Source organism: Loxodonta africana, chromosome 8 (genome assembly GCF_030014295.1).
Source record: "Loxodonta africana isolate mLoxAfr1 chromosome 8, mLoxAfr1.hap2, whole genome shotgun sequence".
In the NCBI taxonomy this organism is placed as follows: domain Eukaryota; kingdom Metazoa; phylum Chordata; class Mammalia; order Proboscidea; family Elephantidae; genus Loxodonta; species Loxodonta africana.
The window spans coordinates 945,336-972,557 of NC_087349.1; the positions used below are offsets into that span (position 1 = coordinate 945,336).

The 27,222-nt window shown below is 45.1% G+C and overlaps 1 protein-coding gene across 1 annotated transcript; it reads left to right on the top strand.

Annotated features, from left to right (window-relative positions):
* Positions 1-347: 347 nt before the first annotated feature.
* On the top strand, positions 348-25,465 carry ZNF786 (zinc finger protein 786). Its single transcript, XM_064289578.1, has 4 exons — positions 348-435; positions 3,499-3,625; positions 15,139-15,291; positions 16,647-25,465. Exons 1-4 carry the CDS (start codon positions 418-420, stop codon positions 18,293-18,295), a joined length of 1,947 nt encoding a protein of 648 aa, XP_064145648.1. The 5' UTR covers positions 348-417; the 3' UTR covers positions 18,296-25,465.
* Positions 25,466-27,222: the final 1,757 nt, after the last annotated feature.

The following is a 27,222-nucleotide window of genomic DNA, read 5'->3' on the forward strand; positions in this document are numbered from 1 at the left end:
TGTGTGCCGTCTACTCGGAATGGAGGTCAGCTTTGAGGGAAGTGGCCCTTTCCCTGGGTCACCCCACCCCAAAGTCTTGTGGAGCCGCAGGACAGTCCCAGGATCCATGACAGGCAAACTGCCGCAGGCTGAAGGTCGCGCACTCACGAGGACGCTCACCAAGAACCCCCAGGCGGGGAGAGACACTTAAGGCTGAGCCTGGACGTCTCTTACTCCTCCCGCCCGCAGGCGGCGCTGTGGGAGCCGAGCCGCTGGCGGCCAATCCCAGCGTGTGTCGTGCGGCCGGGCCCGCGGGGGGTTGTGGGGACGGCCTGACCGGGGCGGGGCCGGCCGGGAGCAGACGCCGGTCCCTTCCTCAGGGCCGGGCGGGAGCAGGCGCCGGTCCCTTCCTCAGGGCCGGGCGGGAGCGCAGAGGCCATGGCCCGGCCGGCCCCGGTAAGACGGGACGGTGAGGAGCGGGCGCCGAGACGCCGGTGCCTCGCGGCCAGCAGGGTCCCGGCCCGGGCGAGGCGGAGGCCGGGCGGGCGGTCTGGGGTGCGACGGGATCCACAGGACCGGGCCTGATGGAGCCGGTGGCCGCGGCGCCCCAGGGGTGGTCTGGGGTCGAACCGCCGACGGGTTGAAGTTTGTTCTGAGTGTGAGAAGCAAGAAGGACGAGAAGAGGCCGGAAAACCTAGGCGGTGCGCACGGCGGTGGTTGTCGTGTTGAAGAGTGGGGCCTTGGCGCTTTAGAGGGCGCTGTACCAAACAGCACGTGTGCATGGGTGGGGGCAGCCACACGGGGTAAACTGAGGCAGCTGGGAGGTGATGGAAGGTCGCGCATGTTTGCATTTTGGTTGATCAATGGCAAAAGAACAGCCTGTTCAGTAAGTTGTGACAACTCACTATCCATTTGTAAAACTAATTCTGTTCCTTCCTCATACCATACGCAGGAGTCAGTCCCGGGTAAAGACCTCCTTCTAATAAAGCAATAAAAGCTACGGAACGTTAGGAGAGCATCTCTTACAAGCCTAGAATGAGAGAAGCCTTCCGAGCCGGGGCGCTAACCCTGAAGCCACAGGAGAGGCTCTGATAAATGCAGCAAGACTAGGGAATGAAGGCGGTGTCCGCCAGGCGCTCCTTGGAAACCCCGTGGGACAGTTCAATTCTGTCTATAGGGTCGCTAGGAGGCGGAATCGACTCCACCGCAACGGGTTTGGGTTTTTTTTGGTTTATACTTTAAGAAAAGAAGGGGAAGTTATTCTTATTTGAAGATTATAATGATTGTATCTCACCAAAAACTTATTTATTAAGATTGATAAGCAAACGTGGGACATTAATTGGATTCAAAATAAATTTTCAAAAATCAATAACTTATTTTAATACTAGTGGGGTGATCCCATTTACGATTGTTAGAAAACTACAGAATACCAGAAATAAAGTCAATAAAAAGATTCAGAACATTTAATAAAGAAAATCATGAAAGACCTAAATAAATGGAGTGACATACCATGTCCCTAGATGACGTCGTTGTTTCCTGAATGCACATACGAATATAATGCAATTCAAACTGAATCCCAGTGTACTTTTTTAATAGTTCTTACTAGACAAAATGATTTTTAAATTTACAAGGAAGAATAAATATTCCAGCAGTTGATAACAACAGCTTATAAAAGAATGGGGGAGGGGGAACTTGCCCTGCAGGTACAACAATGCATAAAACCCATTGCCATGGAGTTGGTTCTGACCCATAGTGGCCCTATAGGATAGACTAGAACTGCCTCATAGGGTTTCCAAGGAGAAGCTGCTGGATTCAGACTACCAACCTTTTGGTTAGCAGCTGAACTCCTAACCACTGTGCCACCACGGCTCCATACAACATTGCTTAAGTACTGTAATCAAATACATATAGATAGTGCAACAACACAGAGTTCAGAATATAGAGATTCACATACATACAAAAATTTAATGTTTGCAGTTGTTGGAAGTTGATATTTCATTTAGAGGAAAAAGAACAATGTATTTGATGGTGTTGTATGGTTGGCTATACATATGTATGTAAATGAAGTAAGATTCCAATCTCTTGTAGGGAATTGCAAATCTAAATGTAAAAAAACATAATTTAGCAGAATATTTGTATAGCCTTGATATGGGAACATTGTTTTAAATGAGAGAAAAACATGGAAACAGTGTAAAAAAGACTGACAGATTTAACTAAATAAAAGGATCAAAATATTCTGTTTGGCAAAAGATGAAATCAAAAGACAAGCGATAAACTGAGAAAATATTTGCCAGCCAAAGGGTTATTAACCCTAATATAAGAACAGCTCATTCGGATACTAAGGCTGCTAGAATGTTGAGCAAAGGATGTGAGCAGACATTCACAAAGAAACGCAGAAAGCCAAGGAAAAGTTGAAGGGATGCTCAGCCTCACAAATTAATGCGAATTAAAATAAAACACAATTTTTTACTCGCATTAGCAAAAAAAAAAAGAGCTTTAAGAACATCTTACGCTGGCAAAGGTGAAAAGGAACAGGAGGGTTTATCTTACATTACTGGCAAGGGTATAAAGTGCTGCATTATTTTTAGAAGGCAATCTAGTATCTGTTAAAACTGAAGATGTTTATACCCTTTGATTTAGTATCTCCTTCTTTTAGACTTTATCCTACAGAAGGAAAAACACTATTATGTAAGAAAGCATACCAGAACAACATCGTCATTTGAAAAGGAAATGGAAAGTTTTTCATGCCTCTTCAGTTGGGTATGGCTGACTAACCTGTAGTATATATCTAAACCAAGCCAAAACCAAAGCCACTCCCGTTGAGTCAATTCCAATTCATAGCGACCCTATAGGACGGAGTAGAACTGCCCCATAGGGTTTCCGAGGAACAGCTGGTGGATTTGAACTGCCTGCCTTTTGGTTAGCAGCCGAACTCTTAGCCACGGAGCCACCAGGTCTCCATCGTGTATCTACCTGTGGAATATAATGCAACTTGGGAAAAAACCACGTGTGCCTGTGTATGTTGACCTGGAAAGACGTTTGTGACATACTAAGTGAATGTAGTTACATGGTAATTTATTTCCATTTGTGTTAAAAAGGGAAAAGCTTTCCACAACGGTTAAGCTCTTGCTACTAACTGAAAGGTTGGCGATTCACACCTACCCAATGCCTCCACAGGAGAAAGACCTGGTGATCTGCTCCCATAAAGGTTATAGCCTAGAAAACCCTGTGGGGCAGTGCCGCTGTTTAACACATGGGGTCGCGATGAGTCGAAAATTGACTTGACGGCACCCAACAGCATGTGCATATAGAACTGGATGAGCCGAGAGGAACAGGGAGAGGATTACAGTGGCTAACGGGGAACCACATGATGAGTAGGGGAGGAGCCGTTCCCTAAGAGAGAGGCTGCTGAACAGACAAAACAGTGTCTACTACAGAAGTCTCTTAAATGAGTGATGAGAAAGAGCTGGGGTCATTTGGAAACACCTGTGACTGTATGTATTGTGTCTATGATTGTAGTTACCTTTGACGTTTGAGGATGTTGCTGTTTATTTCTCCGAGCGAGAGTGGCAGAATCTGGAGGCCTGGCAGAAGGACCTTTACAAGCACGTAATGAGAGCCAATTATGAGACTCTTGCTTCCCTAGGTGAGAACAGTTCAGCTTTGTGGGTGTGACATGGAGACGGCATGGAGAAATTTTGAAAACATAATTTGAGGGGAAAAAAGCAAGTTGCAGTGTGATACAGTATGGTCTATGCAAAATTTAAAACCACTAATAAAATATTTATTCGTATGTATGTATTTAAAAAATGAAAACATCCATGAGAATGATAAACCCCAAATTCTGGTTGTGATTACTTTTGGAGAGTGGGATATATAGAGGCTTAAACTTGGAATGTCTCATATCTTTAAAAAACCTGAAGCAAGTATGTCAGTGTGGTAAGACTGTATATTATTCTCCTCTCAGCTCTATTCCATTCATCTGTGTTTGTTCTTATTCCAGTACCAGACTGTTTTGATTGCTGTTGCTTTGTAGTAAGTTTTGAAATCAGGAAGTGCGAGTTCTCCAACTTTTTCAAGACAGGTTTGGTTAGTTTGAGCCCCCAGTGGTGCAGTGGTTAAGGGCTCAGCTTCTAACCAAAAGGTTGGCGGTTCAAATCCACCAGCTGCTCCTTGGGAGAAAGCTATGACAGCCTGCTTCCGTAAAGATTAACAGCCATGGGAACCCTGTGGGGCAGTTCTGCTCTGTCCTGTAGGGTCACTGTGAGTTGGAATCGACTGTACAGCAATGGGTTTTTTTGAGTTGGTATATTTCCACATGAATTTTATAATCAGTTTGTCAATTTCTGCAAAAGAAAAAAAAAGGCAGGTGACATTTTGATAGACATTACGTTGAATTCTTTGATCAGTTTGGGAAGTATTGCCATCTTGACAATATTACTTGTTTTTGTCCGTGAACATGGATATCTTTCCATTTATTTAGGACTTTAAAAGTTTTTTTCAATGTTTTGTAGTTTTCATCATATGAGTCTTAAGGTTTTGTTAACTTTATTTTTGGAAAAATAGTTATGTTTTAAAAGATGCTGGGAGTTTAGCCCAGATGAAGATTGAGAATTGGTGTTTGCATTTAAATAAAAGGTAGTGATTCTTTTTTTTCATAAGAGCAGCCTTCAAATTCTTTTGAGGCTGAGATCAGATTTCAGAGGGCTAAGGAGGAATCTGGACTGTCTACTAATTACCCTTTAGTGATCTACAAAGCATACTTTTAGTTCTGTTAAATATATGTATTATTGAAAAAAAGACAGTTTTATGTTTTTGTGTTTTTTACTTGAAAGTACATAGAGCAAACATTTCTTATGGTGATCGCTGTTGTTGCTGTTAGTGGCTGTCGAGTCTGTTCGCACTCATAGTGGCCACATGCACAACAGAACAAAACACTACCCCATCCTGTGCCATCCTCACAATCGTTGCTGTATTTGAGCCCATTGTTGCAGCCTGTCAGTCCATCTCATTGAGTGTCTTCCTCTTTTTCGCTGACCCTCCACTTTACCAAGCATGATGTCCTTCTCCAAGGACTGACCCCTCCTCATAACATGTCCAAAGTATGTAAGACACAGTCTCGCTATCCTTGCTTCTAAGGAGCATTCTGGGTGTACTTCTTCCAAGACAGACTTGTTCGTTCCTCTGGCAGTCTATGGTATATTCAGTATTCTTCACCAACACTATTATTCAAAGGCATTAATCCTTTGATCTTCCTTATTTATTGTCCAGCTTTCACATGCATATGAGGCAATTGAAAATACCATGGCTTGGGTCAGGTGCACCTTATTCCTCAAGGTGACAGCTTTGCTTTTTACCACTTCAAAGAGGTCTTTTGCAGCAGATTTTTCCAATGCAATATGTCATTTGATTTCTTGACTGCTGCTTCCATGGGTGTTGATTGTGGATCCAAGTGAAATGAAATCCTTAACAACTTCAGTCTTTTCTCTTTTCGTCATGATGTTGCTTATTGGTCCAGTTGTGAGGATTTTGGGGAATGGAGTCAAATATAAGAGAATCTTGTAACTATTTTCATTCATTGCAACTCCTGTTCTGAACAGGACTCAACCGTGACATATGTTGTGATTAGCATTGTCACTAGAAGTACTTCTGAGAATGTTTTAGTTGGAGCCTACCTATTTTGAAATTTCCTACAACATTCATTCTAGTTCTTATTTTTTTTATACCCCTTCTTCCCATGATATTTCCAATTATCTGATGGGTTGTCCCACCATTCCCAGAGCAAAATACTAGTGAGTTTATTAAACCCATGACGAAATGCAGCGTTGTGAGATACAGGGGGACCAGAGCAAAATTAAAACAATGCAACTGGCCCAACAGGTCCAGATAGATTAGGAAGCACTGTTATGATATGTGAGCAGTTTTCCTCTTTGCATAAACCTGTAGACTATGTGATGGTTAAGGCTGTGTGTCAGCTTGGCCGAGCCATGATTTTCAGTGGTTTGGCAGCTATATAATGATATAATTGGGCAGTTATGTAATGATGTAGTTATCTTCCACTTTGTGACATAATATTATCATCTACATGATGTGATCAGCCAATCAGTTGTAAGGGGAGTTTCCTCAGGGGTGTGGCCTGCATACAATATGTATGGATGTTCTGGCAAAGCTTGCTGGCTTTTGCTTGTTCTGGATCCTGATTCCAGCTCCTTATCATCTGACCTCTGGTTCTTGGGACTTGAGCCAGCAGCCTGCCATCTTAGCTGCAGAGCTTGGATTCATCAGCCCCTGCAGCTAGATGAGTCAGGAGAAGACTCCAGCCTAACACGTGACTTGGGACTTACCAGACTCTTCAACCACATGAGCCATTTTCGTGGATAAATCTATGAATATATATGTATATATCTATGCTTCACTGGTTTTGCTTCTCTAGAGAGCCCAGCCTAAGACATTTAGTATCAAGAGTGGTTCTAGAAAGACAAAATTATGAGTTTTTAAAACTGGTTCTCAAGTCTGGTTAGTCTTAAAGATGTCAAGGACTCCACTTCCAGTAGTGAAGAGGGCACTACTAATCCATGGCATGAGGTGGCAATAGAAAAATGCAAAATATCACCACCAATAGGTCAAGTATTGGTGAGAGGCGAGGCTCTGGGTGATCACATGTTTGATACTTTTCTACAATTTTATCAGAATGAGAAGCATAAAGAAGTTGGCTGGTTGGTACTGCTTTTGCTAGACAAAGAAGTGAAAGAAAGAGATTAGCTCAGGGCTTCAGGGTCACAGCTTCAAGCGCCATATAAACAACCTCAAAGTTGCCACTCGTGCCCTGAAAAAGAAAGCCTTATTTCTTGTAACAGAGCTGATATTACCAAAAACCAAATCCACAGTCTTATTGTAAGAGTGGCTGAATTACAACTCCAGTTGAAATCCCAACTCAAATGGTGTCTGAAGTTAAAGTGAGGGGAAGGGGATTGATTGGGAAGAATCAGGATCCTGAAACTTGGAATGGGGACATAAGAGCAATTAATCAGGAAGCTGAGGAACCCAGGTGGCGTAGTGGTTGAGAGCTATGGTTGCTAACCAAAAGGTCAGCAATTCGAATCCACCAGCTACTTCTTGGATACCCTATGGGGCAGCTCTACTCTGTCCTTTAGGGTCACTATAAATCAGAATCGACTCAATGGCAACAGGTTTGCTTTTTTTGAGAAGGGGACACAGAGCTCCTAAATTCAGTTGAATCACTGTTGCCAACAGAGCCAGCTCTGTCACTCCCATCTGAAGAGATTACTCCCTCTTTGTCTGCTAAGCCAACCTCCCCAATAAAACCATTAGCCCCTCTACCCCCATCTGATGAGATTAACCCAGCCATGTATGAAGAGCCTTTGAGACATCTGAGTCATTGCTGGGGGCATTGCCTGAGGCAGATGCCTTACATGACATTGCTAAATGTTCTCAGAACACATCCCCACCACCCATTTTTGCTTCTAGAACTATAACTAGATTTAAGTCCCAGCAAGCTTCAAAAGCTGAAGTACAAAGTATGACCCAGGGGGAGATAAGCTACACGCCAGAAGAACCGCCTTGACTTTTCTAATATGTACAAATAGAAACCTGGGGAATATGTGTGGGAATGGCTGTTAAAGGTGAGGGATTATTAATGGTGCAAGGACCATAAAGTTGAATCAGTCTGAGTTTACTGATATGGTCCCACTAATCACAGATTCTTCATTCAGTGTTTTGGCTGGAGAGGTTAGGAATGGATATAAAAGTTTATTTGGTTGGTTCACTGAAGCATGGACTAAGTAGTGGCCTACACTAAATCAGGTTGAAGTACTAGACCTGCCATCATGCACTGTAGAAGAAGGTATCAGAAGGCTTAGGGAAATTGACATGTTAGACTGGATTTATCAGGTTAAACCCACAGACCCACACTGGAGTGCTCAGAGGACAAGTCTTTTATTACAATGGTGAGGAAAAAATTCGTGAAGGAAGCCCCAACATCCTTGGAGACTGCTGTGATTGCTATTTTATGTATGTCAGATTTAACAGTGGGAACTGCCTTAACTTAATTCAGACACCTAACTACAATGGGGCTGATTCACCTCCTTGGTGGTGGGGGCCAAGTAGTTGCACTCAGTCAACAAAGACAAAGTGGGTGTGGTTACTGTACTGGACAGCAGAGTCCAAGCAGTAATCAGAATACTCTGACCTGTATGGACTTATGGTGTTGGCTACTTAGTCATAGTGTTCCTAGAAGTAAAATAGGTGGGAAATCTATTAAATATTTACTTGAACTGTAAAAGCAGAAGAATCCTAGGTCAAGTGAACAGTAGTCTCATTTGAATTGCCAGAATAGAGAGTCATGTCCCCTCAATCAGTTCCCAGACTGGAGCCAGTTTATAGGCCTATAACCCCTTGAAAGAAAGGGAGGCCATGTTCCCTTGAGAAAGGACCCCACTACCCTATCAAAAATTTATACTGTTAATCTTTTTCCCAGCTCTCCCCAAAGAGATCTATAGCCTTTTACAAGAGTGAGTGTTCATTCAGTAAAATGAAATAATCAGACTTTTCAGGAATTACTGGACACAAACTCTGAACTGACACTAATTCCTGGAGACCAAAAACGTCACTGTGGCCCACCAGTCAGAGTGGAGTCATATAGAAGTAAAGTTATTAATGGAGTTTTAGTTCAGGTTTGTCCACAGTGGGTCCAGTGGGTCCCAGCTCATGCTGTAGGCATTTCCCCAGTTCCAGAATGCATAACTGGATGCATATACTCAGCAACTGGCAGAACCACCACACTGGATTTCTGACAAGTGGAGTAACTATGGCAACTATGGTAGGAAAAGCCAAGTAGAAGCCATTAGACCTGCTCCTACCTAGGAAAATAGTAAATCAAAAGCAATACCACATTCCTGGAGGGAATACAGGGATGGTGATTCCCACTATATCCCCATTCAATTTGCCTATTTGGCCTGTGCAAAAAACAGATGAATTTTGGAGAATGACAGTGGATTACCAAAAAATTAGCCAGGTGGTGACTCCAGTTGCAGCTGCTGTTCCAGATGTCGTTTCTTTGCTTGAACAAATTAATACATTTCATGTCATCTGCTATGCAGCTGTTGATCTGGCCAATGCCTTTTTCTCGATTCTGGTTTCGAAGGAACACTGGAAGCATTTTGCCTGCATATGGCAAGGCCAGCAATACACCTTCAGTGTCCTACCTCAGCGGTAACTCTCCAGCCCTATGTCATAATTGAGTCTGCAGTGATCTTGAGTGCCTTTCCCACCCACAAGACATCACACTGCTCCATTACATTGATGACATTATGCTGATTGGACCTAGTAAGGAACATGTGTCAGTGATTCTGGTGTTAATTGGTAGGTAAAACATTTGCATGCTAGAGGTGAGAAATTAACCCAACAAAAATTCAGATGCCTTCTACCTCAGTCAAATCTCTAGGGGTCCAGTGGTGTGGGGCATGTCGAGATATTCTTTCTAAAGTGAAGGATAAGTTACTGTATACGGCCCCTCCTGCAGTTGAAAAGCAGGCACAATGCCTAGTGCGCCTTTTTGGATTTTAGAGGCAACATATCCCTCATTTAGGTGTGTTACTCCAGCCTATTTTTCAAATGATTTGAAAGCTGCTAGTTTTGAATGAGGCCCAGAACAAGGGAAGACTTTGCAACAGATTCAGGTTGCCATGCAAGTGGCTCTGCCACTTGGGCCATATGCTTCAACTGATCCAATGGTGCTTGAAATGTCAGTGGCGGATAGAGATGCTGTTTGGAGTCTTTGGCAGGCCTCTATTGGTGAATCACAGCGCAGACCCTTAGGATTTTGGAGCAAAGCCCTGCCATTCTCTGTAGGTAACTACCGTCCTTTTGAGAAACAGATTTTGGCTTGTTACTGGGCCTTCGTAGAGATTGAATGCTTAACCATAGGCCACCAAGTCACCATGCAGCCTGAGCTGCCCATCATGAACTGAGTGTTGTCTGACCCACAGAGCTATAAAGTCAGACATGCATAGTGGCACCCCATCATTAAATGGAGGTGGTATATACGAGACCAGGCTTGAGCAGGACCAGAAGGCACCATTATGTTGCATGAGGAAGTGGCCCAAATGCCCATAGCCTCCACTTCTGTCACATTACCTGCCCTCTCCCAATCTGCACCTATGGCCTCATGGGGAGTTCGTTATGATCCATTAACTTAGGAAGAGAAAACTCGTACCTGGTTTACAGATAGCTCTGTGCGATATGCAGACACCACTCGAAAGTGGACAGGAGCAGCACTACAGCCCCTTTCTGGGACCTCTCTGAAGGGAAATCCACTCAATGGGTAGAACTCCAAACAATGCACCTGGTTGTTCCCTTCATTTGGAAGAAAAAATAGCCAGAGGTGCGACTGTATACTGATTATGGGCTATGGACAATGGTTTGTCTGGATGGTCAGGGAATTGACTGAGCAAGATTGGAAAATTGGACACAAGGAGGTATAGGGAAGAGTTATGTGGATAAACTCTCTGAATGGGCCAAAGAAACGAAGATAACTGGTTTCAGGTGAATGCTTTCCAAAGCGTGGCCTCAGCAGAGGAGGTTTCTAAAAATCAAGTGGATAGGATTTCACTTTCTGTGGAAACCAGTTACCATCTTTCCCCAGTCACTCCTGTCATTGCCCAATGAGCTCATGAAAAAGTGGCCATGGTGGCAGGGATGGGGGCTATGCATAGACTTCAACTCAGCAAGGCTGACCTGGCTACAGCCATTGCTGAATGCCCAATTTGCCATCAGATGAGACCAAAACTAAGTGTTGGCACCATTCCTCAAGGTGATCAGCCATCAACTTGGTGGCAGGTTGATTATATTGAACCACTTCCCTCATGGAAAGAGAAGCTTTTCATTCTTATTGGAATAGACACTCTGGATACAGATTTCCTTTCCCTGCATAGAATGCCTCTGCCAAAACTACCATTCGTGGTCTCACAGAATGCCTTATCTACTGTCATGGTATGCCACACAGTATCACTTTGCATCAGGGGACTCACTTTACAGCATATGAAGTATGGCAGTTGGCCCATGCTCGTGGAATTCATTGGTCTTACCATGTTTCCCAACATGTTGAAGTATCTGGCTTGATAGAATGATGGAATAACCTTCTAAAAACACAATTTCAGTGCTAGCTAGGTGACAACACTTTGCAGGGTTGGGGCAGTGTTCTTCAGGAAGATGTATGTGCTTTAAACCAATGTCCAGTATGTAATGTTGTTTCTTCCATAGCCAGGATTCACGGTCCCAAAAATCAAGGGGTGGAGATGTGATTGGCACCACTCAGTATCGTGCCTAGTGACCCATTTGCCAAAATTCTTGCTTCTTAACCCCGCAGTCCTATGCTCTGTGAGTCTAGAAGTCTTAGTTCTAAGGGGAGGAGTGCACCCACCTGGAGACACAGTAGGGATTCCATTGAACTGGAAGTTAAGAATGCTACCTGGCCACTTTGGGCTTCTCATGCCCCTGGATCAGCAGGCAAAGAAGTGAGTTACAATATTTGCTGGTGTGAATAACTCTGATTACCAAGGGGAAGCTGGATTGATGTTGCATAATGGAGGTAAAAAAGAGTATGTCTCTTACTGGGGAAGCCAGCACAACCTGTACAAGGCAAGGCCATGGAAGCTCCATAGACACATCCAAACTCCCTGAGGGTCTGAATTGCTGGGATGAGAGCTGTGGGGACCATGGTCTCAGGGACATCTAGCTCAATTGGCATAATATAATTTATAAAGAAAATGTTCTACATTCTACTTTGGTGTGAGGAGCATCTGGGGTCTTAAAAGCTTGTGAGCGGCCATCTAAGCTACTCTACTGGTCTCACTACTTTGGGAGCAAGGAAGACCGAAGAAAACTAAACACACAAGGGAAAGATTAGCAGAGGACTAACGGACCACATCTACCACAGCTTCCACCAGACTGAGTCCAGTACAGCTAGATGGTGCCCAGTTCCCACCACTGACTGCTCTGACAGAGATTACAATAGAGGGTCCTGGACAGAGCTGGAGAAAACTGTAGAACAGAATTCTAACTCACACAAAAAGACCAGGCTTACTAGCCTGACAGAAACTGGAGAAACCCTGATAGTATGGCCCCCAGACAGAAACCCTGACATTATGGCCCCCGGACACCCTTTTAGCTCAGTAATGAAGTCATTCCCGAGGTTCACCCTTCAGCCAAAGATTAGACAGGCCCATAAAACAAACGAGACTAAAGGGTCACAACAGCCCAGGGGCAGGGACTAGAAGGCAGGAGGGGACAGGAAAGCTGGTAATAGGGAACCCAAGATCAGGAAGGGAGAGTGTTAATATGTCGTGGGGTTGTTAACCAATGTCATAAAAGAATATGTGTACTAACTGTTTAATGAGAAACTAGTTTGTTCTGTAAACTTTTATCTAAGGTTCAATAAAAAAAATTTTTTTAAGGCTACTTTCAAAAAAAAAAAAAGAGTACGTCTCAAATACAGAAGATTCCTTAGGACATCTCTTAGTACTCCATGTCCTGTGATTAAACTCAATGGAAAACTACAGAAACGCAATTCTGTCATGACTACTAATGGTCCAGACCCTTCCGGAATGAAGGTTTGGATCATCCCACCAGGCAAATCATGACCTTGAGTATATCCCACCTGAATTTAGAGGCCATCTCAATAACAGACTTGACATATTGAACACTAGTGACCGAAGACCAGATGAGTTGTGGAATGACATCAAGGACATCATACTTGAAGAAAGCAAGAGGTCATTAAAAAGCAGGAAGGAAAGAAAAGAACAAAGTGAATGTCAGAAGAGGCTCTGAAACTTGCTCTTGAATGTCGAGTAGCTAAAGTGAAAGGCAGAAATGATGAAGTTAAAGAGCTGAATAGAAGATTTCAAAGGGCGGCTTGAGAAGACAAAGTATTATGATGATATGTTCAAAGACCTGGAGTTAGAAAACCAAAAGGGAATATTATGCTTGGCATTGAGCTGAAAGAACTGAAGAAAAAGCTCAAGGCTTGAGGTGCAGTATTGAAGGTTTTTATGGGGAAAATATTAAATGATGCAGGAAGCATCAAAAGAGGATGGAAGGAATACGTAAAGTTATTATATCAAAAAGAATTGGTTGATGTTCACCCTTTTCAGGAGGTAGCGTATATGATCAGGACTGATGGTACTGAAGGAAGAAGTCCAAGCTGCACTGAAGACACTAGTGAAAAACAAGGCTCCAGGAATTGATAGAATAGCAATTGAGATGTTTCAACAAATGGATCCAGCACCAGAAGTGCTCACTCATCTATGCCAAGAAATTTGGAAGACTGCTACCTGGCCAACCACTTGCCTGTTCCCAAGAAGGGTGATCCAACCAAATGTGGAAATAATTGAACAATGTCATTAATATCACACACAAATAAAATTTTGTTGAAGATCGTTCAAAAGCAGTTGCAGCAGTACCTTGACAGGTGACTGCCAAAAATTCAAGCTCGATTCAGAAGAGGACATGGAACGAGGAATATCATTGCTGATGTCAGATGGATCATGGCTGAAAGCAGAGAATACCAGAAGGATGTTTACCTGTGTTTTATTGACTATGCAAAGGCATTCGACTGTTTGAATCCTAACAAATTATGAATAACATTGCAAAGACTAGGAATTCCAGAACACTTAATTGTGCTCATGAGGAACCTGTATATAGATGAAGAGGCAGTCATTTGAACAAAACAAGGGGATGCTGCATGGCTTAAACTCAGGAAAGGTGTGTGTCAGCATTGTATCCTTTCACCATACTTATTCAACCTGTATGCTCAGTGAATAGTCCGAGAAGCTGGATTATATGAAGAAGTACAGGGTATCAGGATTGGAGGAAGACTTATTAACAACCCGAGTTATGCTGATGTCACCATGTTGCTAGCTGAAAATGAAGAGGACTTGAAGCATTTACTGATGAAGATCAAAGAGCACAGGCTTCAGTATGGATTACACCTCAACATAAAGAAAACAAAATCCTCACAACTGGACCAATAAGCAATTGTAGATCTAAGTGAAATGAAATCCTTGACAACCTCAATCTTTTCTCTGTTTATGGTGATGTTGCTTACTGGTCCAGTTGTCTTTATTTACAGATTATGTATCGTTTAAGGAGATGGGTACAGGTTCCAGGTTGACAAGGGGTGGACTGTTACAGTTAAGGCTGTGTATCAACTCGCTCAGCCATGAATCTCAGTCATTTGGCAGTTATATAATTATGTGGTTTAGCACTTATGTAATGATGTAATTTGGCAGTTCTGTAATGATATAGTTATCCTCCCTTTTGTGATATTATGTAATCACTTTCATGATGTGATCTGATATAATCAGCCAATCAATTTTAAGAAGAGTTTCCTTGGGGATGTGGCCTGTATCCAATATATATGGACATTCTGGCAAAGCTTGCTGGCCTCTGCAGCCTGTAAGCCAGCAGCCTGCCTTCTTACCTGCTGTCATGGTGTGTCAACTTGGTTAGGCCATGATTCCCAGTATTGTGTGATTGTCCTTTATTTTATGATTGTAATTTTATGTTAAAGAGGATTATGGTGGGATTGTAACAACCTTACCCAGGTCACATCCCTGTTCCAGTGTAAAGGGAGTTTCCCTGGGGTGTGGCCTGCACCACCTTCTGTCTCTCAAGAGATAAAAAGGAAAGGAAAGGGAAGCGAGCAGAGAGGGGGGACTTCGTACTACCCAGAAAGCAGTGCCAGGAGTAGAGCGAGTCCTTTGGATCAGGGGTCCTTCCATGGAGAAGCTCCTAGTTTGGGGGAACATTGATGAGAAGGCTGACAGAAAGAAAGCCTTCTCGTAAAGCTGACACCCTGAATTTGGACTTTTAGCCTAGTTTACTGTGAAGAAATAAATTTCTCTTTGTTAAAGCCATCTATTTGTGGTATTTCTGTTATAGCAGTAGTAGATGACTAAGACACCTGCTGATCTTGGATTTATCAGCCTCTGCAGCCCATGAGCCAGCAGCCTGACCTATGTTTTGACAGCTCTTCTCATACATTGCCGCAGGAGTGAATTTGGAGAAGTTTAGAAACAAGCTGGTGTGCTTTAAACTTAGTGCTCAAGGAAACCATATACCTTGTCTGACTTCTCTGTGCAGGTGGTGGAATTCCCAAACCGGAACTAATATCCTGGATTGAACAGGGCAGAGAGCCCTTCAGGAATTGGGGAGAATCCCAGAAATCTGAAAACATAATTTGTTCCTCCACTAATATGCATTTTGATGCAGTTTTTGAAGGACAGCTGTTTCGGGGTGAGTATTAAGAAATTGGGGTCTGTTAGTGGTCTCACTGAGACTGGGGGGACCCCAGAGGTTTTGGCCCTTGGACTCACTGTTAGCCCCAAACTAAAACCGTTCTCAAAGCCAACTCTTCAGACAAAGATTAGATTGGGCTATAAGACATAAAATGATACTGGTGAGGAGTGAGCTTCTTGGCTCAAGTAGACACATGACACTATGTGGGCAGCTTCTGTCTGGAGATGAGATGAGAAGGCAGAGGGGGACAGGAGCTGGTTGAATGGACACAGGGAATACAAGGTGGAGAGGAGGAGTATGCTGCCACATTGTAGGGAGAACAACTAGGGTCACATAACAATTTGTGTATAAGTTTTTGTATGAGAAACTGACTTGAGTTGTAAACGTTCACTTAAAGCAAAATGAAAAAAAAATTAGGGTCTGGCCCTTAAGATACCACATTTAGTTTCTCAGTTCCCATTCTCAGGTCTTGTGTTCCTGTTCCGCTGGGATGAGGCTTGCCATCTGGTATATTCTGGAGAAGTCCCTGGGTGGTACAAATGGTTAAGTCCTAGAAGGGTTGGAGTTCGAATCCACCCAGAGGCACCTTGGAAGACAGGTCTGGGGATCTGCTGCTGAGAGGTCACAGCCTTGAAAATCCTACTGGAGCAGTTTTACTCTGTACATTTGGGGCTGCCGTGAGTGGGAACCAACTCCATGGTGACTGACACCACTACCATATTCTAATCCTGGCAGTTAGAAGTGCCCCTGGTTAGAAATGTAGGCTCTGGAGGCTGAGCCTGGATCTCACCTCTTCTGGTGATCCTGGACAAGTTATCCAACCTGTCTGTACTTTAGTTTCCTGATCTGTAAAATGAAGATAATAAAAGTACCTGCATGATAGGATTGTCATGAGGATTAAATGGATAAATGTATGAAAAGTGTTAAAATGACACCTGGCACACAGTAAGGGCTCAGTTAACTAAGCTCTTCTTACCAGTGGTTGGGAAACCATAAAATCAACCGCTGGTTACCTGGAGCCTTGTGACCTCAACTGCTTCCTTCTTCCCTGGAGGCCGCTTTTTATGTCTGCGTGCTGAAACATGAGCTCTCTTCTTTTGTTTCCTGGCATGATGGGAGCAGTCTAGATTTTTGGATTCTTGGAAGTATCAAAGTATGGCCTGAGAAAGTCAACTGGGGGCATCAGTGGGGCTCCGTGCGGGCAGGTCCACAGTCAGGCTCTACATGGGCCTGCATCTTCCTGCCACGAGGTCCAGAAATGCATGTGGCTGGGTGTTCGGGGGCACTGGCGACATAAACTCTTGGTTGTACCAAGGTGTAGACAGGAATGCTGACTAAACTTACGTTTCCAGTTTCAGGGTGCTGGCAAGCTGTGAAGGCAGAAGAAAGTCAAGGGCGTTTCCGTCGAGAACCTCCGCACAGCCAGTATTCCTTTGGAGCCTTACTAGGAAAAGGGGAAGAGGGGTCCTTCCCACCTGACTCCATTGACACCTTCAGGAGATCCCACGGAAGCGACATCTCGGGGCCACCTCCAACCGCCCACAGCTCCAGGGAGGTGCCTAGAAGGGACCGAGCCCCAGGCTACGTGTGCGGGGAGAAGCAACGTGGGCAGAGCCTTGCAGGGGTGGGCACGCAGGCCAGGTGGTGTCGGCTAGGGAGTGGCCCGGCCTTTCCCCTGGAGCTGGGTCTGCAGCGGCCTCTGGCTACGTCTGTGTGGGAAGCCCCAGCCCGGTGCCCGGAGGCAGCTGTGCACTCCGGCCCCCACGGGCCCCGGGCTGAGAGTTCCAGGCTAGTCCCCCAGCGTGGCCCACGCTTTCCACAGAGACAGGCCTCCTGGCAGGGGCACCCAAGGCCGGCGGCCGCTGAAGGGGCTGTGCCCCCGGGGCTATGCCTGGGGAAGGAGATAGCCTGGGATACTGGCGCAGGCACGAGGCGGGACTCGGACGTGTCCTCATCTTGCAAGGATTGTGGCCGCGGGCTTCCTGGGACAAGCAGACCGCCGGGGCTCGGCCAAGCCCGCAGCATGGACAAGGCCGCCTGTTGTGCGGCCTGTGTCAGGAACATGCACCCGAGGGCACAGCGTCCTGGCTCTGGCGACAGGCCGCTCCTGGGCCCTGAGTATGACGCGCACTTCCAGCTGCGCGTCCACCGGCGGTGGTACTGGGGCCCGTGGCCCTTCTCGTGCACCCAGTGTGGCCGGGGCTTCGCCCACCGTTGCAAGCTGCGCGAGCACGAACGCGTGCACAGCGGAGAGCGGCCCTTCCAGTGCACCGAGTGCCGCAAGAGCTTCCGCCTCAAGGGCATCCTGAAGGCCCACCAGCGCACGCACAGCGAGGAGAGGCCCTTCTCCTGCGGCCAGTGTGGCAAGGGCTTCACACGGCAGTCGAAGCTCACAGAACACCTCCGCGTGCACAGTGGGGAGAAGCCCTTTCCGTGCCCCGAGTGCGACCGCAGCTTCCGCTTGAAGGGCCAGCTGCAGAGCCACCAGCTCCTGCACACGGGGGAGCGGCCCTTCCCGTGCCCGGAGTGCGGCAAGTGCTACCGGGTGAAGGCCGACATGAAGGCGCACCAGCGCCTGCACAGCGGCGCCATGCCCTTCTCCTGCCAGTGTGGCAAGGGCTTTGCCAAGCAGTCCAAGCTGGTGGAACACGTCAGGACGCACACAGGCGAGAAGCCCTTCCAGTGCCCCACGTGTGACAAAAGATTCCGCCTGAAGGCGCAGCTGCTCAGCCACCAAGGCCTGCACACGGGGGAGAGACCTTTCCACTGCCCCGAGTGCAGTAAGAACTTCCGGGAAAGGGCCCACATGCTGAGGCACCAGCGCATCCACAGGCCTGAGCGGCCCTTCTCCTGCGGTGACTGCGGCAAGGGCTTCATCTATAAGTCCAAACTGGCGGAACACGCCAGAGTGCACGCCAAGTCCACTGGTGTGCCACGTGAGCCTGAAATTCAGAAAAGGCTCAGTCAGCTGCTTGCAATGATAGAGGCAGATTGGAGTTGAGGCAGACGGAGCAGCTGACAGCCTGGGAATCGACAGCAACACAGCCCAACCCAGCTCGTAGACAGATTTTCTGAAAAGGGCCCTTTCTGAGCAGGAGTGTGAATCCAAACCCACTGCAGTCGAGTCCATTTCGACTCAGAGAGCCTATAGGACAGAGTAGAACATGCCCGTAGGGTTTCCAAGGCTAAATCTGAGTAGACTGTCACATCGTTTTCTGCAGAGTGTTGGTGGTGGTTTCAGCAAGCAGCCAAGCACTTTACCCACTGTACCAGAAAGGCTCCGTAAGAATGTAATAGTACTTACGAATATGAGAAACCACTAAGAATTTAAAAGATGACCACTTATATTTCCTATCCATTGATAAAAAGAGACACTGTTACCAAGGCCCCTACCTTGGTTGAACCCAACAGGATTGGCACCTCCCAGTAAGACTGTTCAGGCAGTCTGGAGTCACACAAGCAAATTAATTTTGTCAGCAGCTAGCAAAAGGAGACAGTAAGGGCTAGAACCTTCAGAGAGACTGTCTCTCCGATTTGCCTAAGAGCCAAGTATTTAAGGGTTTCGAGGAGGAGGGGTCTTGATGTCTATTCATGAGGTTTTTTTTTTTCGGGTGGGGGGTGAAAGGGTGGAGATTCCTGAGAAGTGGTGGGGTTATGCAAATATACGTGTGCACACAGGGTTTCTTCAAGATGGAGGTCGTTTGGTTCCGCTTGACGTAACTCATTATGGGATGTGATGCAGGCACACTGGGTCCCTTGGCCACAGTGCCACCTTCTGCAGGCACAGGAAAGACAAACAGCCGTTGCTCTTACTTCTTTTGCATGTGCTCTGCGCCTGTGGAGTCCTGCAGGCTCTACCTCAACAGTTTATTGGTAACATCGTAGAACATTTCAGTTAGTTTTACCCCACAGCTGGAGCATTTTGCCCCACAGAGCCTGTGCATTCCCATCTCATCTCCAGGTGGGTTATGGTTGAACCAGCGCCAATGGGTCAGGTTGTTTATTCTACTCTCTGTCCTGCTTGACCTTTTCCCTGGCCTATGTGCTGGGGTGGCTTAGTGGTTAAGTGCTATGGCTGCTAACCAAAGAGTCGCCAGTTCAAATCCGCCAGGCGCTCCTTGGAAACTCAATGGGGCAGTTCTACTCTGTCCTATAGGGTCCCTATGAGTCGGAATCGACTTGAGGGCACTGGGTTTGGTTTTGGTTTATGTGCTGGCAGGGGCGGGCAACCAGCCCTGCTCCAGCCTAATCCTATCTCAACATTTGCCCTTTTACCATCCTAAGTAGTAATTTTCCCCAAAATGCTAAGCCACCTTTGAAATCCCAGCTTGAATTAAGACATAGGAAGTCCCTTCAGTATCAAGTTGGTTCTGACTCATAGTGATCCTATGTATGACAGAAGGAAACACTGCCCACTCCTGCACCATCTGCACCACCCTCACAATCGTTGCAATGTTTGAACCCACTGTTGCAGCCACTGTCAATCCATCTCACTAAGGGTATTCCTCTTTCTCGTTGACCCTCTACCAAGCATGATGTCCTCCAGGGACTGATCCCTCCTGATAACATGTCCAAAGTACATGAAACGTAGTCTCACCATCCTTGCTTCTAAGGAGCTTTCTGATTGTACTTCTAACAAGACAGTTTTGTTCATTCTTTTGGCAGTCCATGGTATATTCAACATTCTTTACCAATTCTTCAGTCTTCCTTACTGGTGGTTGCAAATTTATCTCCTGGACAGGTATCTCTCCTCAGCTCCAAATCCACATACACAGCTGCCTACTATATATCTTTATTTAGATGGTTCATGGGCACCTTGAACTCAACGTGTCCCTAACTGAAATCATTCCTGACCCCATTCCTACCCTACTTCCAGCCTGCCAACATCTTGTTCCTCCTTCTGTGTTCCCTGTCTCACTGAATGGTACCACTAGCCACCCATTGGACTCTTTGTGCCCTTCCCCACACATATCTGTCAATCACCAATTTCCACACTGATTTTACCTCTTATCACTTTAGTATGTCTACTTTTCTTTATTCCACTGCAACCACCAACTCTCATCTGGATTAAAAAAAAAAATTACTATCAGACTATTTCTGTTTTTCTTGATTATAGTTGCTTCCACTCCATACTGCTGCCAAAGTGATCTTATAAAATGCAAATAATATCATGTCTCTCATCTGCTTAAAACCTTCACTGGCTCCTTATTACCTTCAGGACAAAGCCTTTTAATTATCTGGCCCCTCCTCCTCCAGGTTGATCCCTTGCTCTACTTCCTGTAACTATATATAGCTATACTATTTACATACCATACAGTATCACTATGTTATCAGCTACACTATCACTATGTTCAGCTATGTCAAATGACCTGCATTTCTCTGAATTCTCCCTGATCCTAAGTCTTTGGAAGGACCCCTCTTTCATGGAGTATCTCTCACTATATATCCCTCATGAAGATGGCACAGGACCAGGTAACACTTTGTTATATGTAACATCATCATGAGTCACAGCTGACTCCTTAGCAACTAACAACAATATACATCCAAGTACATAAGTGACCTTTTTCCATCCTTCCTGTTCCATCTCTTCGCACGAACCAGCCTAGTCTGGACTATCCATCACCTCCACCCACCTAACTCAAGGTCTAAAGCAGTACTTGGCAGGAAGTTTACAGCACTAACTGTTTATATTGGAAGAAAAGCCACAAATCAACAACTTCAGTTTCCACTTTAAGAAATTAGGAGAAAAATAAAAGTAAAGTGACAGCCAGAGTAAGCAGAAGAAAGGAAATAATAAACATCAGAGAAAAAATCAAAGAAATGGAAAACAGAAAAAGAATAAAGAAAATCAATGAAGCCAAAAGCTGGTTCTCTGAGAAGATCAAAAAAATTTATAAACCTCTAGCCAGGCTAATCAGAAAAAAGGAGACACAAGCAATCAACATCAGAAATGAGAGAGGTGAAATTATTACAGATCCTATATTCATTTAAAGTAAAATAATATTGTGAACAACTTTTTATGCCAATAAATTTGACAGTTTATATAAGTGGGCAAATTTCAACTAACTAGCAAAGCTCTCTCAAGAAAAAGTAGATGTATATGTGTTGCTGTTGTCAGGTGCCATCGAGTTGGCTCTGACTCATAGTGACCCTCTGTACAACAGAACGAAACACCGCCTGGTCCTGTGCCATCCGCACAAATCATTGTTATCCTTGAGCCCATCCTTGCAGCCACTGTGTCAGTCCATCTCATTGAGGGTCTTCCTCTTTCTTGCTGACCTTCTACTTTACCAAACATGAAGTTCTACTCCAGGGACTGATCACTCCTGATAACACATCCAAAGTATATGAAACATAATCTAGCCATCTTTGCTTCTAAGTTGCGTTCTGGCTGTACTTCTTTCAAGACAGATTTGTTCATCCTTTTGTCAGTCCATGGTATATTTAATATTCGTCACCAACACCATAACTTAAAGGTGTCAGTTCTTCAGTTTTCTTTATTCATTGTCCAGCTTTTGCATGCATATGAGGTGAGTAAAAACACCACGGCTTGGGTCAGGGACACCTTAATTTTCAAGGTGACATCTTTGCTTTTAACACTTTAAAAAAGTCTTTTGCAGCAGATTTGCCCAGTGCAATGCATCTTTTGATTTCTTGACTGCTGCTTCCATGGGTGTTGATTGTGGATCCAAGTAAAATGAAATCCTTGACAACTTCAATCTTTTCTCCATTTATCATGATGTCACATACTGGCCCAATTGAGAGGATTTTTATTTTCTTTATGTTGAGGTATAATCCATACTAAAGGCTGTGGTCTTTGACGTTCATCAGTAATTTCTTCAAATCCTCTTCATTTTCAGTAAGTGTGATAGTTAAGATTGTGTGTCAACTTGGCTGGGCCATGATTCTCAGCATTTTGGCAGCTGTACAATGTCGTGATCGTTTCCCTGTCAAAATTTGATATGTGATCACTCCTATAATGGAATCTGCTGAGTGGTACTGGTGGGGGTGGGGCCTGTGGCAGCTCACTGCCCCCCTCAGCCTTCATTTCTTCACCTTCTGCCACCTACTTTCTTCCTGCTTGCTTTATAAAGGTTGTTGGCTTGTTCTGGATCCAGCAGCTGTCTCTTGTCTGACCTCTGGTTCTTGGGACTTGAGCTAGCAGCTTACCTGTCCATCTTGGGATTCGCCCATCTTCATGGCCTGTGAGCAAGAGTCCTCCTGGATCTGCCTGTCTTGGGTTCGCCAGCCCCTGCAGCTAAGTGACTCAGCAGAAACCTTTTGGTCTTGCCTGCCAACCTTGGGGATTCCTCAACCATCACAACCTGTGAGCAGGAGCCCTGCTGTCTGACCTGCTCATCTTGGGTTCACCAGCTTCTGTGGCTCCGTGAATTGGGAAAGGACTCTGTCCTGATCCAAGGACTTGGGACTTTCCAACCCTTGCAATCGTGTGAGCTGTTTCCTTGATATAAATCTCTATATATTTATAAGCATTACTGGTTTTGCGTCTCTAGAGAACCCAGCCTAAGACAGCAAGCAAGTTTGTGTCATCTGCATAGCACAGGTTGTTAATGGCTCTTCCTCCAATCCTAATGCCTTGTTCTTCTTCATATAGTCCAGCTTTTGGGGTTATTTGTTCAGCATACAGACCAAGTATGGTGAAAGGATACAATGCTGATGCACACCTTTCCTGACTTTAAACCACACAGTATCCCCTTGTTCTGTTGGAACAACTGCCTCTTGATCTATGTACAGTTTCCTCATGAGCACAATTAAGTGTTCTGGAATTCCCATTCTTCCCAGTGTTATCCATAATGTGTTATGATCCACATAGTCGAATGCCTTTGCATAGTTAATTAAACACAGGTAAACATCTTTCTGGTATTCTCTGCTTTCAGCCAGGATCCCTCTGACATCAGCAACGATATCCCTGGTTCCACGTCCTCTTCTGAAACCAGCTTGAATTTATGGCAGTTCCCTGTTGATGTACTGCTTCAGCCACTTTTAAATGATCTTCAGCAAAATTTTACTTGTGTGTGATATTAATGAAATTGTTCAGTTGGATCACCTTTTTTTCGAATAGGCATAAATATGGATCTCTTCCAGTCAGGTGGCCAAGTAGCCATCTTTCAAGTTTCTTGGTATAGACAAGTGAGCACTTCCAGCACTGCATCTGTTTGTTGAGACATCTCAACTGGTATTCCATCAATTCCTGAAGCCTTGTTTTTCACCAATGCTTTCAGTGCAGAGTGGACCACTTCCTTCATTACCATCAGTTCTTGATTATATACTAGCTCCTGAAATGGATGAACATTGACCAATTCTTTTTGGTACAGTGACTCTGTATATGCCGTCTTCTTTTGATGCTTCCTGCATTTTCCCTATAGAATCCATCAATATCACAACTAGAGGCTTGAATTTTTTTCTTCAAGTTGGTTTAATATTTAAAAAATCAATGTAATGAGCCATATTAACAGACTAGAAAACTCTATGATCATCTCAATAGATGCATAAAATTGATTTGATAAAATCCAACATCTATTCCTCTTAAAGGAAACCCGGTAGCGTAGTGGTTAAGAGCTACAGCTGCTAACCAAAAGGTCAGCAGTTCAAATCCACCAGGCGCTCTTTGGAAACTCTATGGAGCTCTTCTGCTCTTTCCTATAGGGTCGCTATGAGTCAGGACCGACTCAGCAATGGGTTTTGGTTTATTGCTGTTAAAAACTTTAAGGAAGTTAGAAAAATAAGGGAACTTCTTCAACCTGATGTGGAGCATCTACTAAAAACCTATAGCTAACATCATACATACTACCACCTGTCAGTTTTTTGTACTGTGGTGGCTTGTGTGTTGCTGTGATGGTGGAAGCTATGCCACTGGTGTTTCAAATAACCAGCAGGGTCATCCATGGTGCACAGATTTTTGAAGGCTTCTGCCCCTTCTCTTTGTGCTGAAAGAGAATTATGTCAGAGTCACAGAAAGGTCATCAGGACCATTCCTGTGTTCTCTAGCATATATAAGAAATTGATTCATCTCACGTGATGGAATTCAATAAGGTTGACCATAAGTTTCAAAATCCTGTAAGGTATGCAGATTGTGGGGTTGTCTGGTCTCAGCTGACAGCTTTCTGAACCACGTGTTCTCTCACTGTGATGGCTGATGTAAGTGCCAGGACTGGTAATGACTTTGTCAAAGGTGCCCCTGGAGACAATCTAGATGGGGAAGATTATTCCCCATAGGCCTCATCTCCAGGGAGTGCTTTGGCGAGAGTAGAGGAAATCATTGTTTAAATGACCTGTAAACTATGCCTGACAACAGCCCTGGGGACAGCCAGGCAGGTTCATTTATATCAACAAGTTTCCAAGCTGGGGTCCACTTATACAACTGTTTATGGAGATCTCGGAGATAGCATGAAAATATCCCTTTCCATTCTGAGCCTCAACACAGTGGTCTCCCAGCCTGTTTGTACACATAACCAGATGAGGTGAGATTTAGGGATAAAGAACAAGAGGCTTTCCAACTCAGTGTTTTGCTGTTGAATGAACTTCTGCTATACTCTAAACGCATTTAAAAAGAACATATTGCTTTAATTTCACAAATAATATGATACTGACTTCACTTATATAATACTGAGTTCACATGTGTATTTCACATACATGTTGTCGTTGTTAGGTGCCGTCAAGTAGGTTCTGACTCAGCGACCTTATGCACAACAGAACGAAACACTACCCAGTCCTGCTCCATCCTCACAATCATTGTTATGCTTGAGCTCATTGCCGCACCCACTGTGTCAATCCATCTCCTTGAAGGTCTTTCTCTTTTCTGTTGACCCTCCACTCTACCAAGCATGATGTCCTTCTCCAGGGACTGGAGAATACAGACATATTTTGGTATATATTTCATACACACACACACTGCATTTTGAGAAGTTTCTTCCCATACCTTGTATCAACAAAGGGCCTTAGTAAATTTGGTTGTATTTGCCCCACATCTGGGTAAATAGGCCCTCATTTCTCTGTTTAAAATGATATTGAACTATTTAATATTCTACTTTCATAGCACTGTAATAAATGACTCAGTGTATGCTCTGCCCGGTGTTAAAGTTAATTGCATGACTTTCTGCCTTACAAAACTTCGGGGGAGTTCTATAAACATTAATTTAATTAAATTGACCCCCACCCCCAAGCCCTTTTAGACAGTGATCTGCTCTGATTTTTAGTGTCCTTTTTTTTTTTTTTTTTTTTACAGTGCCTGGCAAAGACTTTGACAAAAGCACTGAATGGACATATCCTTGGGTGGCATAGAGGTTAACTGCTACAACTGCTCACCAAAAGGTCGCCAGTTGAAATCCACCAGGCACTCTTTGGAAATTCTATGGGGCAGTTTTAGTCTGTCCTGTAGGGCTGACTAGAAGTCGGAATCCACTTGACGGCAATGGGTTTGGGTTTTGGGGATGTATCCTTTTTTAAAATCTGATTTCTTGGCTGCTCAAGACCCAAAGCAGAGATAAAACGTTCTAAGGCTGTGTGGTCTTCTCTGTGTAAGTATACATTCTCCACCTCACTCCAATCTTCAGCAATATTAGGGCCCTGGCTTTCCCTATCTCCTTGTGCCTTCATCTTAAGGCAATACCCATCCTTTCCCCATCTTTCATTTAAACAAACTCTTTATAGGAAGAGTTTAAATTTCATCTAGAAAAACATCGTGCATGGCAGAGCGTCAGCAAAAAAAGAGGACCCTTGAGGAGATGGATTGACACAGTGGCTGCAACAATGGACTCAAACAGCAACGACTGTGATGACGGCACAGGACTGAGCTGTATCTCCTTCTGGTGTACACAGGGTCAGTATGCGTCAGAAGTGACCGGACCACACTTAACAACAAAACCAAAAACCTGTTGCCAAGTCGAGTAGATTCCGACTCATAGCCACTCTAAAAGACAGAGTAAAACTGCCCCAGATAGTTTCCAAGGAGCGCCTGGCGGATTCAAACTGCGACCTTTTGGTTAGCAGGCATAGCACTTAACCACTACGCCACCAGGGTTTCCAATAACAACAAAGAAAAATTAAAATACGAATGACTTATTTGCTCAAATATGTTATTCTCTATGTTACTCTCTTATATTTTATAAGTATGTTTATAATTACTTAATTGGTTTTAGCCCAAGTGATAAAAGTGTGTTAGAAAATAAGGGTTTAGGGAGTCTGAAGAAAAAATGCCAAAGAAATGCTGAGAAGACAAACTGGACCTGACAAATAACTAGAAGCTAAACAGGTCCGCTTACGAACTGCTAGTCTGGCCGGCCTGCTCTTTGGTCCTCACTCAACGACCGGCACAGACAGGCATACGTCCGATTTCTCCTGTCTGTCTAGTGTTTTGGCCTCCTTGTCTCGTTCATCCTTCAGGCACAACCGTTCTCGACCCAGGGTAGCGCCCAGGTGCTTCTCCGACCTACAGAGGCCATCCCCTCCCTTCGCGCCCTGCTCCCCGTCCCGAGGAAGAGCATCGGCACGTGTCCAGCCGACGTGTCCGCAGCACGCCGTCAGCACGTGCACCCTGCGCCGCTCCGCGACGGAAGCTGGCGCGCGCATCCGCGTGGCCTCGGCGCCGCCCGGCCCCCCTCCACTTTGCCGGCCAATGGTGTCACAAGGTGTCTCCTGCCCCACCCCCATGGTGCCGGCCAATGGCGCCCCGAGGCGTAGCGCTTCCGTTCCTCCTCTCCTGCTCTGCCCCGCCCCTCGGCCCGCCCCGCCTCCCCGCCACGCTTCCAGCCAATGGCGGCGCAGGGCGTCGCCCCACCCAAACAGACACGCACGCCGAGCTGCCGGCCAATGGCGCCCTGAAGCATAGCCTGTCCCGCCCCACACACCACGCTACCGGCGAATGGTGCCCCGGGTCGTCTCCCAACCTCGCCCCGCCCACCCGGTACT

Bases quoted from the DNA above. Each gene is read 5' to 3' on its own strand.
- ZNF786 (XM_064289578.1), top strand. The intron at 3,626-15,138 runs GTGAGAACAGTT...TTCTCTGTGCAG, and splicing joins TGAGACTCTTGCTTCCCTAG to GTGGTGGAATTCCCAAACCG. The intron at 15,292-16,646 runs GTGAGTATTAAG...TTACGTTTCCAG, and splicing joins TGAAGGACAGCTGTTTCGGG to TTTCAGGGTGCTGGCAAGCT.